The sequence below is a fragment of the Trichogramma pretiosum genome, unplaced genomic scaffold (assembly GCF_000599845.2).
Source record: "Trichogramma pretiosum strain Unisexual culture from Peru unplaced genomic scaffold, Tpre_2.0 scaffold2, whole genome shotgun sequence".
Lineage (NCBI taxonomy): Eukaryota > Metazoa > Arthropoda > Insecta > Hymenoptera > Trichogrammatidae > Trichogramma > Trichogramma pretiosum.
Window position 1 is genome coordinate 4,754,222 of NW_019641687.1, and position 15,889 is coordinate 4,770,110.

Here is a 15,889-nt window from a genome sequence, read left to right on the forward strand (position 1 = left end):
TGACAGATTACAGATCATCTTTCATCTTATCTTTCAAACGCTATAGCAGACGTATGATAGTCCGCCGCATGATCCTATTTCAGCTGATCTCAATTCTCGATGTGCGGCAAAGTTTTACTCTTATGACGAATTAAGTTTGTCAGTGATTTGTTTATTTTATCGAAAGTGTTAGACATTCAATATGACTATTGCATCGATAATTAACTCCAAAGCCAACCTTACGAGGTTGTCGAGGCTTCCATCGTTAGTTTTTGAGGTAATAATGACTACTTACTATAGGTTATCCAAATACAATTTTAAGAAATTGTGCAATTATAATAATTATGTCAATGTTCTTATGTACAGTTGAAGGGACAGTACATGTCCAATTTCACCAAGTTTGCCGAACACAAACCAATTGAAAAAATTAGAAATATTGGAATATCAGCTCACATCGATTCCGGTAAAACAACATTGACTGAGCGAATTCTCTTTTACACTGGTCGTATAGCTCAGATGCACGAGGTAAAGCTATTAATGATTATGAATTTTCTTATGTCAACTTTGTAAAAATAAAAGATACATTTTTTCATAGGTGAGAGGCAAAGATAATGTTGGAGCTGTGATGGACAGTATGGAACTGGAAAGACAGCGTGGAATAACAATTCAATCTGCAGCTACTTATACTCTATGGAAAGACCATAATATCAATATTATTGATACACCTGGACACGTCGATTTTACAGTAGAAGTAGAAAGATCTCTCCGTGTTTTAGATGGTGCTGTACTTGTGCTATGTGCAGTTGGTGGAGTGCAATCACAAACTTTGACAGTTAATAGACAAATGAAACGCTATAGTGTTCCTTGCTTAGGATTTATCAACAAACTGGATAGAATGGGATCTAATCCTAACAGAGTTTTAGATCAAATGAGAAATAAATTGCAACATAATGCTGCTTTTCTTCAACTGCCTATTGGTTTGGAAAGTGATATGAAAGGTGTAATTGATTTAATCCATAGGAAAGCTTTGTATTTTGAAGGTGATTATGGTGAAATAATTAGACCAGACGAAGTACCTCAAGACTTTAAATCAGGTAATATTATTGATTCATTAAATTCAAAAGCTTTGATAAATATAGATTAAAGAATATAACTTAATTTTGTTTGTTTTATTAGAAATGGAAGCAAAACGACAAGAGTTGATTGAACATCTTAGCAATGCTGATGAACAACTTGGTGAAAAGTTTTTGAATGAAGATACAATTAGTGAAGAAGATATTAAAAAAGCCGTGAGGAGGACATGTTTAAACAGAACATTCACCCCTGTCATGCTTGGTACAGCTCTAAAAAATAAAGGCGTCCAGCCTCTGCTTGATGCTGTTTTAGACTACTTGCCCAATCCAGGAGAAGTTACAAATTATGCTTTTCTTGACCAAGGCAAAGAGTATGTATTATTTTCCTATTTTTATTAATATTTTGAGCTCAATTATATGATTATTTTATGACTAATTACAGTGAGGAGCCCAAGGAAATTGTTTTAAATCCAGAACGTAGTGCTAATCATCCATTTGTTGGATTGGCCTTCAAACTAGAGGCTGGTAAGTTTGGACAGCTGACTTACTTCAGATGTTATCAAGGCATGTTGAAAAAAGCAGATAATATTTTTAACACTAGAACCAATAAAAAGGTATGTGTGAAATGATTATTTTTCTATATGAAATAATTCAACTCATAATAACTGATTTCTTAGGTGAGAGTTGCAAGACTTGTTCGACTTCACTCAAATACAATGGAAGATGTAAACGAAGTGTATGCTGGAGACATATTTGCATTGTTTGGTGTTGATTGTGCATCTGGAGATACTTTTGTCACTAAAAACGACATGGGTATTTCTATGGAGTCGATATACGTTCCAGAACCTGTTGTATCTATGTCTATTACCCCAAAAAATTCAAAGGATCGTGACAATTTTGCAAAAGCTATTGGTCGGTTCACAAAAGAAGATCCTACCTATCGTTTTACGTATGATCCAGAAAGCAGAGTAAGATTTTCATGATTTAAATATCTCTTCCTACATTTTAACTATCAAATTCGTTTCATTTCATAAATTATTACATTTTAGGAAAGCATAGTTTCTGGTATGGGTGAATTACACTTAGAAATTTATGCTCAGCGCATGGAGCGTGAATATAACTGTCCTGTTACGCTTGGTAAACCAAAAGTCGCATTCAGAGAAACGTTGGTCGCACCTTGTGAATTTGATTACTTACATAAGAAACAATCTGGAGGTGCAGGCCAATTTGGTCGTGTTATTGGTATCTTGGAGGTAACTTGATTTTTAACTTCTTTAAATGTATTGTTTCAAATGTTAAAACGAAAAAACTAAATTTTATTTTAATAGCCTCTACCACCACACAAAAATACCAGTTTGGAATTTTCTGACGAAACTGTTGGAACAAATATACCTAAGCCATTCGTACCTGGTGTAGAACGAGGTTTCTTAACTATGAGTGAAAAAGGTCTTTTATCAGGCCATAAATTAGCTGGCTTGAAATTCAGATTACTTGATGGTGCTCATCATATTGTTGATTCATCTGAGCACTCATTTTATTTGGCTGCTTGTGGAGCTATCAAGGACTGTTTCCAAAACGGCGTTTGGCAAGTTCTGGAACCTATTATGTTAGTTGAAATCACAGGCCCTGAAGAATTTCAGGTAAAAAAAATTAATTATTTTGGTAGTTAATGTATCAATTCAATTAAATGATATGCTAAAAATTTGATTAAATTTTTTAGGGAACGGTGATGGGACAATTGACCCGAAGAAAAGGAATCATCATGGGCATGGAGAGTGCCGACCAGTGGTTCACCATCTACGCCGAAGTACCATTGAACGATATGTTTGGTTATTCCAGTGAACTTCGATCGTCGACCCAAGGAAAGGGAGAATTCACGATGGAGTACTCGAGGTACAGCCCGGCCACCCCTGAAGTACAAGAGCGTCTGATCCAGGAATACGAGCAATCTCGGGGAATAGAGCAGAAAGAAAAGAAAAAGAATTAATTTGAAGAATGTTTTCATGTGCTTTATTGACGCTAAAGAAGAAAGTTCGTGATCATTCTGTGATGCACGTCATGAAATCATTGACAGTTTATAAACAGGAATCATGTTTTTAAGGATCATTAACTAGGAAAATTATGTTGAAGAATTGTAAATATCGTACTCATATATATTTGCTGTTAGAATAATAGTTTAGCTTTTAATGGTATTACTCTTGAAGAGTAAATACAAAACCTGTAAAGTTAAAACTTATCGATTTCATTATCGATATGAGATGTTGTTTTTTTTTAGACGAAACAAAGTCTCTAACAATAAACTCTTATTTACTCGTTTTTCATAAAACTCGCATCAATATAATTCATATTTCTTACATACTAATCAAAACTCGTTAGTGCATTTGAAAATTTTTTTTCTTCAAATTTTCAACGCGAATGAGGGATAATCGGGATTTATAAGCATACTATTGAAATGCCAACTATGTTTCATACATTCGGGCTGCATCACGTCGCGTGCATGTTTGATCCGAGGAAGAAAAAGTGCACGGTTTTAAGAAAAAAAAACATACATTACAATAATCAGGTAACAGGAACAATATATCGTTAGAGTTATAATATGTTAGATCCACATTTTATACAATCCATCGAATCGAATATGAAAACTGCATGAGAAATGTCTGCGATGCGTTATATTGTGTGATAGATGCAGTTGACAGTATATTATAGACAGTCGGATGATATTTAGATTTTTTACAAAGCCAGACGAGCGATAGACTTAACCGGTTAACTGAAAGTTCGTCGCGTAAATGATTGAATTATTCGAATTAATCCTGCTTATATTATATCATAAATGATCAAATGAAAGAACTTTCAATTTTTCAAAATTATTCGAATTAACTTTAAATTTCAGCGTTGGCATTTTGGCCTCGAAAAGTAAAAAAGAGTCAGGTCAGTTAACCGATTAAAGATCGGCGACTTCGCCCTCAACGACTATGCCGGGCGCCAGCTCGGTGATGTTGCTGTTGTCGTTCCTGCCGCCGCCGCGCCTGACGTCGAAGACCGACGACTCGCGGCCGTACTGCTCGGACATGCGGACCATCTCGTTGGGATTCCACTCGGGCGAGGGCGAGCGTCTGTTGTTGCCGCTGCGGTAGACGACGTTCGACTCGCGGAAGTTGGACTCGTAGCCGCCGCCACCGCCGTCGTACGTACGCTTCATGGAATTTCTCTGGACACCCGTTTTACGCAGCATCGCCTGGAAAATAGGGTTATCGGTGTTAACTGCGCTCTAGTGTACAAATAATTAATCATTACCTGGAAATTGAAAGGCGGCTCGTCGTCGTTGTCGTTGTTGTTGTTCCTTCGTCCGAGCATCTGCAGTTCATGGATCGGATTGGCCCTGTTGAGATGCATTTGGGTTAAAAGAATTTCTCTAAAGTATCAACGCGTTCTTGGGACTCATCATATACTAACCGATCATTGTTGAACGTGTTTTTATTCTTCCTGTCGTCGTTCGAAGCCCAGCCATTCATACCACGATTGTCATTGAAATTACTACGCGATTGCATTGGCATACTTGGTGGAGGGGGTGGTGGTACTTTTTTCCTAGAACGTAGCGAGCCTTTACTATCGTAGTTATTCTGCAACGAAACGAACAAAAATCGGTTAAAAATCGTCAGGTACGTAGCGATCGACGGAATCAAATCGACGAAACTCACTGAGCGAGGAGTATGAGCGTTGAACTGTCTGCTGGGTAAGCTGTGGCTCTCAGCGCTTGTAGGCGGTCGGCCCTGAAAACCGGAGATTCCTCTGGACTGGGCTTGGGCTTCGTGTGGATGGCAGCGGACTGGGACATTTGGGTCCCTGGAAAACGGAGTGTTGATCAGACTGTGGCCCTCTGTATGGGAGACGTTTACAACGCGGTGGGGCGAGTTGGTCGTTTGGCATTGTACATCTGAAATTAAAGAGTCAGATTCTGCAGTTTTGAAGGGCGATCGGTTCGCATCCCCAATTTTTCCCCTTACCCAGTAGTTAGCTACTTCTAGTTTTAGTTAATTTATCGTATAATATCAAAATAATAACTTGTAATAATTCATCATAATTATTCATTACTTTCAATTTCACCTGTGTTTCAAATAAAAATAATAATAATTTAGTGCATTTTACTTGAAGGCATGACTCTGGCTCTTTTATTTCTTTATGTATCCAAAACTTATTTACACACATTAATGCGCGTCAAAAACATGTTTCGGTAAAAAATATCCTGCGTTTTTATTTTGCTGAAATTTTGAAAGCTTATATAAGATCTGATTATGAAATCGATGAGTAATAATACGAAAAAATTGACGCGAAGATGCGATGATCCAAAAAAAAAGTATAAACCAGAGTCAACCTGAGTTTGTATAAGAAAAAGAGGTTTCAATGCTTGGAAAATAACTGAGAAAGATCTTTTACGATAAGGTGTGATGACAACACGCAAAATGTGCAAAGTGATATCAAAATGACAACACAATTTGTCGGTGCAAAATGCCATGCAATTATACATTAAAAAGTGAAATGAACAAGAAGCTCTGCTAAGTATTACGTAAAAAATTGCTAAAAAATCTAAGAAAAAAGCAAACTTTACTAAAAAAACAAGTGGACAAATGCAAATGAATATGTTTGAAAAAATGGCTTATCGCAATTTTTCGGTTAGGCTCTATTGGTGGAGTGTCAGTCATTCTCCATCATCATGAAACATAATGATGATGATGATGATAAGCACCTCTCTTGTTTCTTCGAATATTGCCCCAAATCGTTTGCCTTCTCAATGGCTCGTCCCAATTCTCCTGATCTTCGTCGGACGCCGATGACGTTACGGATCTGTAGAACGCAGATTTTCGCAGGGTGAAACGACTTACCTTTTTTTAAATATTATTTTCGCGAGATGAAAAAAATGTAAAAAAAAAAACGTTGAGATGATCGAAATAATTTTTTATTAAATAAAATTATAGTGATATTGATCGAAAGTCGCGTTAACTCTTCGAACGAGACTCACCCTTGTCTTCTACGTGGACGACTCTTCGGATCTGTCATGTGTGTAGTGTCATAGAATGGCAGTTCGCTGTGTATGTCGAATGGTATTTTATGAACTGTTGGTGGTTTTCGGGGTCCTAAGAATGCTTCAGGATTGTCGTCATTGTGGTCAATTCGTTCCAGTGGTACGCGCTCATTGCTCATCTGCAAAGCTCCCACTACAGCCTGATTGTATAGATGGACCTGGAATTCGAAGAATTCGATGGGGTAAAGAACGATTTTACTCGAGTTGGGAAAATGTTGTGGAGCGTGTACTGACTTGCTGAGAAAACTGGACGAGGTCGTGATACCGGGCTGCCCGGTAATGTAGGAGGACTTGGTATATGCTTTTCGACCGCCACTTGTTGCAAAAATACCTCATCATGTCTTCCGTTTCCGGATCCAGATTCAGATCCTTGCTGAGAAGGGGACCTACTTCTTTGCGAGCTTGTCGGCCGCGGTAAGCTGCGAGGGAGAGAAACCACAAAACGAAGATTTAATTTCTTCTCGAACGAGACCAGTGGATCGTGCGTCAACTTTTTAGACTATCAGGGATCTTAATAATTGGGCTCCAAAAATGATAAAACGCGTCAAAAAATGTGTGTTCGTTTCCGAAAAAACCGGTATTACCTTTCTGCAAAACTACTGCTGCTTCGTCTTGAGACATTTCGCGACTCGCTAGCCTCTGCAAGGTAGCTTGCCTCTTTATGGACTCGGACTTCTTCGTGGTATCTTCTCTGATTGGTCCTTTCTTCACTGAAACATTTCCCTTTAACATCGTGCAAAAACACTCAAAAGCGACAAAAAAAAAGATCATTGGATGCTCGCACATGATTATAGACAAAAAATTTTCATGCGCCAGGAAAAGAGAGAAAAACAAAATATTTCGAGCCACAAAAATTGCCTTGTCTTTTCAAATTCACGGGGGGTAGGTGCGGGATCGGTGGGTGCTCGAGATGTACCGGAAGTACCTACCAGCTTCCCTCTGCTCGTTACGAGCGGCGAACTTGTTCTTCGTGGTTTTCATCGCGACGGTCTTGCGAGCCAAGAACGCCCTCATCATGCATTGGACTTTGACGATTTTCTTCACTTGGGTCTCGTAAAGCCTCGACAGATATTCCTCGTTGTAGTACCTGAGGAATACTTTGGTTTTACCGATGACCCAGCCTTCCATCTTCAATCTAACCAGCAGAAGGCGACAGTTATCCTGGGTCATCTCGACGTTCTCGTCGAAATCAAAGGCCAAGAACTTGTATCTGCCGTGATTAATAGCGTTATTTTCAATCAGCGTAAATTAAGTTTTAAATAAATCACCTTCTTAAAAATTCTTGGAACGGAATTCTCGACGAGTATCCTCTCATTCTAGCTCTAGCCGTGTCGACAATGCCCAGAGCACGAATTTGCTGTCTCACGACTTCTCGATAGAAGCCTCTAGGCTGACCCTCCAAATCAGACCTAATGCACCTGACAAAATGTGTACCACCGTTGATAGCACCGACAGAGAGATTTTTCAAGATCTCAAGGCTCGAGGCACGGAATGTAGCGGCGTAAGTTCTCATCTTGCGCGTTTGCGAGTACTGACCTCTCGAAGCGGTATTGTATTTCTAAAAAGAAGAGAAAACTTTGTATGTCATCCACAAGAATCATCACGAAGACAAATGGAAGACTCGACTCACGCGCAGATTGGTGGTCTGCTCGGACTGCAGCAGTGCCGCGCCCCACTTGCTGCGGGCGGTCGTTTTTTTCGGCTGCTTATCCTTGGCCTTGAGGCTCTCGTCCGAATGGATGGTAAGAGCGCCGCCTTTGGTGAGCTTGTTGGTGAACAACTGGTTGACCAATCGATCGGTCGACTGCCTCAGAGTCTCGATCATTTCCGGCGAGACGAAGTCTCGATTCTTCTCGACGATGTCGTTGGCGTCGTAGGTCAGTTTGCCGGTGTAATGGGCCACGCTGAACTCTTTTTCACCGGCTACCTTGACGTGGAGATTGGTGCCGTGGCCGACTCTTCGATTATTTATCCGCTCGAAGATGTAATTGGTCTGCTGGAGTTGACGAGATGCCTCGTCCAAGATGTAGAACAGACCGTCCTCCTTGCCCATCAACTGGTCGATCGCCGCTTTGTTGTCGTAGTAGTGGAATCGCTCGATTGGGATCTCCTCCTCCTCTTGTTCTTGCTTTAATCGAAAACAAAATTGTTAATATAGAGCGTTTAAATTGTAGAAAGTTAAAGCAAGTTGGTCCTACCATTTCCCAAACAAAGATTCGCTGATTGTAGTGGCACTGGAGCTGCTCGTTCATGGTATTGACTGCAAGTTGCTCGAGACGATTCTTTGAGAAACATTCGAAACCGAACAAGTCCAGAATACTAATCAAGAATTTGTCTCCACTGCAATAAAATTGGATAATAATTATAACTTCTATATCAATGCTGAGGTAAACCAAATGAACAAAAACTCACAATAGTGTTCGAGACACGCTGAGCTTCTCGTTTATGTTGTTAACGATCCAGTCGACGAGTCTCTGGTAAATGGTATTGGCTAGAGCATCTCTGGTCTCTTTGGCCTCTTCGCAAGTGTGACGGCGCCTGACCGCCTGACCCTTTTTAATCACGCAGTAATTGCACAGAGACCAGGTAAACTTTTTGATATCGAGATTCAAGAGTTCGGCGACGCTCTTGGCCGTCTCGATGTTGTGAACCTCGGCCTCTCCGCCGTTGCCCTCGATGAATCGCACGTCTCCGAGATTGAGTATGGCAGCCAACACCCGCCAGATGGTCTCGAAGTGCTCCTCGAGCTCGAGGGCGCGGATGCAGTCCTTGATGAACTCGAACTTCTTGGCGTTGCCGTGCGGATCGTTGCGGACCTTGAAGGAGCGCTTGCGGCCGCCCATCGAGTCCGAGTCGAAGACTCGCAGGTAGCGCATGCGACGACCCTGGGGCAGCAGATACTGGCGCAGATTGCCCGACGCCTCGAGACCGTCGTAAAAGTAGTAGAACATGTGGAAGTTGGACTGGTTCCTGTCTCTGGTCGAGACGCGGAACTTCTCCAGCTGATAGACCCAGAATATGCCGCCCGAGGCTTTGCCCGTCGATCCGTAAGTGGTCTGGATCTGGAAGACGCACCTGGTGGAATTGGTATTCAAGGGTGTCGCGGCGTTGGTGAAGGCCTGCAGCAGCTTGATGGCCTTGATGAGTCTGGCTCCGATGTCCTTCATGCTCTTGCCCAGGTACATCAAGTGCTGAACGAGATGCATCATGTTGGTGGTCTTGCCGGAATTGCTCTCGCCTGCGAACAGGATGTGCTGAGGCTCCTCGTGATGCAGCACGTCTTGGTACGCGCTATCGGCGACCGAGTAGATGTGGGGCGAATTGTCCGAGCGAGATTTATTTTGATACTTGCAGTGGTACTGAAAACGATTATCAATTATTTTACGGTCCAATCCCGTGGAACGTTTCAGACATTATGAAAAAGAGACTTTACTTGTAGTCCGTAAATATCTTGCTCCTCGTTCGGATTCATGATGAGCAATACGTCGCCGACGAAGGTATGAAAATGCCCAAGACGCTGCCTCTCTTGCAATTCATCCAGAACTCGATCCTCGGTCAATTGTTCCAGCCCTGCCAGATCTTCCTGATACATACGCTCAGGAATCTGAGTCTGATGAGTTTTTAGGTATCCCTTGCGTACAATCGACTCGGGTTTTCGGTGTTTTTTCCCCTTGGCACTGAAGTTCATTACCAAACTCTTGATCTCTTGCGTAAGCTGCAAGGAAATTGAATATCGTTTTATGCTCGAGTGGATTACTGATACTGTGTAATTTGAAATTTTATACAAACTGGAAAGTCATTTTCCGGTAATCCTTCCGACAGAAATGGATGTTCGACTATCTCCGCCATGAATGGTCGATTATCCGGATTCTTTTCCAAGCATCTAAACGAGGAAAGTATACGAGGTAATATGAAATCTCATATGCAATAAATAAATATGTAAAATGACTAAACTCAGCGATGAAATCGTTGAAAGGCTGTCCCCAGTTGGCAGGCCTGTAAACCGTGGGCGGTGGATTCCTCACGATCTGAAACAGAGCCCTGGTGGGGTGCATATCCTGAAAGGGCGGATCGCCGTCGGCCAGCTCGATGGCGGTGATCCCGATGGCCCAAACGTCGGCGCGACTCCCGTAACCGGCGCTCTGCTCGCTCTTGCTCATCACCGTCTCGGGCGCCATCCAGTTGGGCGAGCCGATGCAAGTGAAGCGTTTGCCGAGCTCGCCCTTGATGGCTCGCGCCAAGCCGAAATCCACGAGCTTCACCTCGCCCTCCTTCGTCAGCATGATGTTGCTGGCGCGTATGTCGCGGTGAAGCACGTTGTTCTCGTGCAGATGCATGACCGCCTATACGGTCGGGAAGGTTGAAAAAAATTTAAAATAAAGAGAGAAGCAATTTTTTTTTCATTCTCGAGAAAAAATCCTCGAAGAGTAAGTTCGAATTCCGGCCGAAAGCCTCGTAAAAAGCTTAGTGCGCGCGTATATGTACTGACGCAGCAGTTATTAGCGCGTAAATATATAATTCTCCATTAGTCCGGTGGTCGGAGAGAGAGAGAGAGAGAGAAGCTGAGAGAGAGCAACAGCAGCAGCTCCTTATGAAAGCGCGTCGCGCCGAAATCACTTTTATAGATTTACTGCAAATTGAACGATTTATAATTTAGCGTCGGTTAACGAGCCGTCGTTAAAGTTAATACGCGCATCGAGCACAATTGATCGTCGTTATATTACGTACTTTTACATTCATATATTTGAAAATTGAGACTGAGGTAAAAAAAATGGGGGGAAAATATCGCGCAAAATTGCGCGAGAGCAAATGCTCGGTGGTCGAGGCGTCAGGGGCGCGCGCGCGCAGCACATTTCTCGATCGATGATTTAGTAAGAAATGCTTTTTCTTTCTCTCTCTCTTCTCTTGGCTCGCGAACGCGGCCATAAATATAAATCGAAAAATGCCGAGGAGAAGCCAAGTAAAAATTGTGATATACGATGTTGCATTCTTGCCGAGTATAATATGACGCGTTGCCGAGAGGTGAAAAATTAAGTATTTCGTACACAAACAGTGCGCGTGTTTTGTGTCGATCTCAGCAGAATCGTGACTCGAGCCCGAGATGCCCCGAAAGAGATCGAGGGAGAAAAAAAAAGGATTTAATTACTCTCCAGCCACTCGTCGCGAGCTGGCTGCGGCGTTTGAATAATTTATTATTGAGATGTACTCCCCAAGCGCCAGAGACGGGTTTCGTCGAGCGATCGTAATTTCCAACATTTTGGTCGAGGACGCTATCTCGAGGAGGCCTCGCTGACTATATTTTTTTCTCCAATTTTGCCCTCAAACTGTACGAAAAAAGAAACAGACAAAGCTGTACCGAGGCGCGATGCATAACCGGATTACGTCGTTAATCGAATTAAAAATTTTTTTCTTTTTGATACTTGGCTTCGAATTAATTCGCGTAAACGGCAAAAATTAACGCGCAGGCGCGTAGCTCTAACTATACAGTCATTTCTCGCAAATAATTCAAGTTTGAAAATGCGGTTAAAGCATCGGTGTACCTTAATGGTTTCTCTCAATATGTAAGCAGTGTGCTCTTCCCTCATTCTTTTGTCGCTGATTTTTAAGCCTCTGACGAGATCAATGACAGGGCCGCCCTCGCACAGCTGCAAAATAAACGAACACACGCGCGTACGTGTGTGTGTCAGTACGTTAGTGTGTGTGTGTATATATGCTCACACAAGGATAATCACATTAGATGTGGTTAGGAAACTATTAAAAGCGGCTTGTTTACTTAAAAGCACATATAGATACACGCCTGTATCATATTATATGTATGTATATCGTATTTATTATATGCCAAGGTGTGCTTTATAAGTGTATTATATGCGCTAAGATACAGTGTAAATATCCTTTCAATAACGGAACGTTTCAAACGAGTATAAATCGACGTTTCACAACACCCGTATACGTTATTTCGACGACACGCGAGATTTAAATTACACAGCAGCAGAGCAGAATTGGAAACGGAGTCGAGTCTCGCGTTGATTAAAAACAATCAACGCACGCGCAGGCGCGAGAAAGAGCGAATTGTATATTTTTCAATTAATCACGCCGCAGAAACAGAAGAGTAGAATAGCATATTATATAGCAGCTCACAGGTAGAAGAGAAAAGAAAGTTGCAGTGTGCACCGGCGGTAGCCCACCGCCGCCGCCGTCGTATAATGGGGACGCGTTTTGTAAGTCAATCGCGGCACACACACACACAATGCGTCGGAGATTTATGACCGAGGCGATATTTCATATCGAGAGGCCCGTGCGTTCTTTCGCGTGTATATAATAGTCGGAGAGAGGCGCGAGCGAGCGAAACGATGTGCATTTTGTCATGAGACGCGCCTGTGTTTATAAACGTTATATTGTGTGCCACTGCGCCGATTTATAATATTCCGCTGCTGCTACCATCGATATACACCTGTTCGACGCGCGTCACGGGAGCCGCGTGTCGATTAATTATCGTCGGACGCGTGGGAGCTCATAGCTCGTACACTTTTCGATATTTGCTGCCTCGCTGCTCTATATGATGTATTTATGCACAATAATGGACGAGTTGTAACGATTGTTTAATGGTCCGAAAAAGAGAATGCGCGTCGTAAATTATTTAGCGGCCGAAAGTTGCAGTACTTCTCGTATTGCTCGCGAGTGCAGTGCGTTTACCTATACATAGGTATCGCGTGTGCAGCTCTTTACTCGCGAATCGGCCCCCTTCGCAATTCGAGTGAGTTACGACGGCTTCGGTGACGTTACGCTGATCGCGCGTATAGAGTCAAGTGCCACGGTATATACCACTGCCCCTCCGAGGTCGTGTACAGCTAGCAAGCTCTAAAGTAAGAAAATTAAGCAGCTTTTGTGTATATATAAGCTTACCTCCATGACGAACCATATCTGATCGTACTCGGTCTTCTTGCCGGAGCGTCGCCGATAGACGCCGTAAAAGTCCGGCAGGTTCGGGTGATTGGAGAAGTCGCGCAGCACTCGGTACTCCTCGACGATCAGTGGCTGCGTCTCGGGCGTGAGCTTCTGTATCTTGACGGCGACCTTGCGACTGGCCTCCTCGTCGTAGGCCTCCCAGACGTCGCCGCACACGCCCTGGCCTATGCACTCCTTGAGGCTGAACTTTTTCCCGGGGTCCTGCATGCTGTCGAGTCGCTGCAGGCCTCCGCCCCCTTGGCCGCTGCCGCCACCACGTCCACCGCTCCTGTCGCGGCCACGATCGCGATCGCCCCGATCACCGCTACGGTCGCGACGATCGTTGTAGCCCCGATCGCCGCTGCCATCGCGTCCACCGCTGCGATCCCGGCCACGGTCGCGGCTACGATCGCGCCTGTCGTAGTCGTCCTCGTACTCGTCCTCGTCGTCTCGGCCTCGCCTGCCACCACCACCTCCGCCTCGGTAACTCATTCTCGCTTCCTCGACTCTTCTCTCGTTCTTCGATCCAGTCTACCTGTGGAAATTCGTATCGGAAAATTTAGGAAAATGGTCGCTTCCGAGCTGAAACAACAACTACAAGAATGTATATAATATACCGACGACGAATTACGCGGACTGCGCGACTACGACACGACGAGAGCTACACGAAGGGCCTACTTAACCGCAAGAAACGAAAGTTGGACACCACTTGTAGGACTTCATCGAGATGGAGATGGAGAGGGGTTGCCCCCACACACGATGTGTACACATGTACATCGCATGTACACGATATATATGTACGCGTCGAGTTTATTGGATTTCCGGAATTGCATAAGCATCGAATATAGTCGCACTCCAGTTATGTATACGTGCCCTACGTCGAGTTATTATGACCCTTGACGAGGGCGATACATTCAAACGAATGGAAATTTCCTTTTGCCCAGACGTCGCGAATTTTACATTTAAATTCTCGTTTGTTTTTGATTAATTGGACAGCTCGTTGAGTATCATCGACGAAAGTCGCGAGCTTATATTCAAATCGCACGGACGATTGGCTCGGTACTTGAAAAAATCGGTATATAAAGAACGTGCACGTGCTCGATATGCAAAACTCAATTCCGGATAAATTAAATCAATCGAATAGAGAGCTTTTTTTCCAATTGCCCGAGTATTATATGTATAAGGTTCATCGATCGTGCTCGTATAGGTGTTTGGAATATCGATGGGCTTTTTTGTTATACCCGCGCGTGCACATTCATACATCGTTGGTCACGCTGTCGCACGCGCGGTGTTGAAATCTCGCGTTCCTCGAATACTCGAGCGATTGATGCGCGCACGTAAGAAACGCAAGGAACGACGATGTGTCGATGTGCAGCCGCGTACATTTTTTTGTTCCATACGCGTCCATCACTTCGATCGCATATCGAGAGCGATATATACATTGTAATATGGTGATCGCGGTTATTTTTTGCCTCCTACCACCCGGCCTCGAACGTTTATAATGAATGTACATAGCATCGACAAGTTTATATTCGATTAAAATTTTTCCTCGTGAGAGAGAGAGAAAAGTTTTCACTTTTTTCTCGTTTCTCGTGCTTGCCTCCGAGCGGTGACGCGCGACCATGAATATTTATACGCGCGCGATTTTCGTATAAAGATCGCGTGTCGCGATACATACATTGCGTATATGATATCATGCCGTTTGATTACTAATAATCCCCGCTGAATCGCATTAAACGTTACACCTTAAGCTCGTTAATGTTATAAGCTGATTAACGGGGCGGGAGCATTCGAATTTGTCGTGTATAGTTGTAGTCTCGCGGCGCGTTGGACATATACACGAAATTACAGACTCGATCGTTGTTGTCGTCGTTGTTGCTTTTTTTTTGTCCTCTCTCCACCCACCTCCTTTTTGTCGTCTAGTTAATCAATGCAACTTCAAACGAACTGCCTCGAGAGAGAGAGCGCGCGTTTAGGCACGTGCACGAGTTCACATGGTGGTGTGTCGTCGTCGTCGTGGCGCGCATCGGAAGATCCACGCGCGTGGCTGCAGCAGTCGCCTGCACCCCCCACGGCTCGCGCACGCACACACGCACGCACAGGAGCTTTATACCGTAAGGTGTTTTGTGACACAACGCACATTCACGCGCGAGCGAAAAGATAAAAGGGGCAAGAAACGCATGGGGGTGGCGTTGTTTCATAGAGCGGCGCGCGCGCGCGCGCACAGGCCGGCGTCGTTTGAACTTACCTCGTGTATACACCGCTAGCTACTCTTCTTATTCTTGCGCGTCGTCTTGCGCGTTAATTAAGACGTCTGGCGATGGTGTCGTTGTCGAGTTGGCGTTGGCGCGTTGCAGCGTGCGACGATACAAAGTTAACTTCGCGGTGCATGCTCTAGCCACAACGAAAAATAAAAAAAGTAAGAAAAAGCGGAGGAGACTCGCCGAATGAATCGTGCCCCCAAAAGATCCTACCATTATATTACCTCTCGAGTCGAGTCTTTTCTCTTTTTAGTTCTTTTTACTTTTTTTTTTTGTCCACACAACACACCACTTACTCACCACCGCCGTGTCTTTACTGACTGGCTGACTGACGACTACGACGACGAGGCTCCCTCGCTAGCGAGCTTGCGCGGCCCGAGCTTGCACACGGCCGAGAGAAAGAGAGAGAGAAAGCATGGCCAGCAGCAGCACCGCTGTTGTTGGCTTCTATGATCCAATAAAGGCGACTTAATTAACTAACTGCTAACTCGGAAGCCTGTTAGCTCATTGATTTCTCGCGACTCGAGACTCTATACGACTCTCTCTCTATA

The 15,889-nt window shown here is 43.7% G+C and overlaps 2 protein-coding genes across 11 annotated transcripts; one reads left to right on the forward strand and one right to left on the reverse strand.

Moving 5' to 3' along the window:
* The first annotated feature begins 75 nt into the window (after positions 1-75).
* Positions 76-3,378, forward strand: LOC106659087 (elongation factor G, mitochondrial). Its single transcript, XM_014381407.2, has 9 exons — positions 76-256; positions 346-504; positions 575-1,073; positions 1,156-1,423; positions 1,495-1,666; positions 1,730-2,020; positions 2,102-2,305; positions 2,381-2,692; positions 2,773-3,378. The coding sequence occupies exons 1-9, from the start codon at positions 182-184 to the stop codon at positions 3,037-3,039; spliced, it is 2,247 nt and encodes a 748-aa protein (XP_014236893.1). The 5' UTR covers positions 76-181; the 3' UTR covers positions 3,040-3,378.
* LOC106659086 (neither inactivation nor afterpotential protein C) lies at positions 3,188-15,683 on the reverse strand. 10 transcript variants are annotated; one of them, XM_014381402.2, is made up of 20 exons: positions 15,563-15,678; positions 15,326-15,471; positions 13,036-13,612; positions 11,673-11,777; positions 10,087-10,475; positions 9,922-10,015; positions 9,566-9,847; positions 8,545-9,491; positions 8,331-8,472; positions 7,763-8,260; positions 7,401-7,690; positions 7,062-7,342; positions 6,717-6,842; positions 6,367-6,551; positions 6,070-6,290; positions 5,797-5,894; positions 4,751-4,986; positions 4,506-4,672; positions 4,347-4,431; positions 3,188-4,287 (listed from the first exon to the last, which is right to left on the reverse strand). In XM_014381402.2, exons 3-20 carry the CDS (start codon positions 13,567-13,569, stop codon positions 3,994-3,996), a joined length of 4,974 nt encoding a protein of 1,657 aa, XP_014236888.1. In that variant the 5' UTR covers positions 13,570-13,612; positions 15,326-15,471; positions 15,563-15,678; the 3' UTR covers positions 3,188-3,993. The 10 variants fall into 10 exon arrangements, 9 of the variants coding, with proteins under 9 accessions (XP_014236888.1, XP_014236886.1, XP_023317072.1 ...); XM_014381400.2 differs by having other exon boundaries at positions 15,552-15,678; XM_023461304.1 differs by having other exon boundaries at positions 13,036-13,608; positions 15,326-15,678.
* Positions 15,684-15,889: the final 206 nt, after the last annotated feature.

Excerpts from the sequence above, each read along its gene's own strand:
- LOC106659087 (XM_014381407.2), top strand. The coding sequence starts at position 182 with ATGACTATTGCATCGATAATTAACTCCAAAGCCAACCTTACGAGGTTG. Across the intron at positions 1,667-1,729 it reads ACACTAGAACCAATAAAAAG|GTGAGAGTTGCAAGACTTGT; the intron begins GTATGTGTGAAA and ends CTGATTTCTTAG. Across the intron at positions 2,021-2,101 it reads CGTATGATCCAGAAAGCAGA|GAAAGCATAGTTTCTGGTAT; the intron begins GTAAGATTTTCA and ends ATTACATTTTAG.
- LOC106659086 (XM_014381402.2), bottom strand. The coding sequence starts at position 13,569 with ATGAGTTACCGAGGCGGAGGTGGTGGTGGCAGGCGAGGCCGAGACGAC. Across the intron at positions 8,261-8,330 it reads GAATCTTTGTTTGGGAAATG|CAAGAACAAGAGGAGGAGGA; the intron begins GTAGGACCAACT and ends TTTCGATTAAAG. Across the intron at positions 6,552-6,716 it reads AGCAGTAGTTTTGCAGAAAG|CTTACCGCGGCCGACAAGCT; the intron begins GTAATACCGGTT and ends TCTCCCTCGCAG.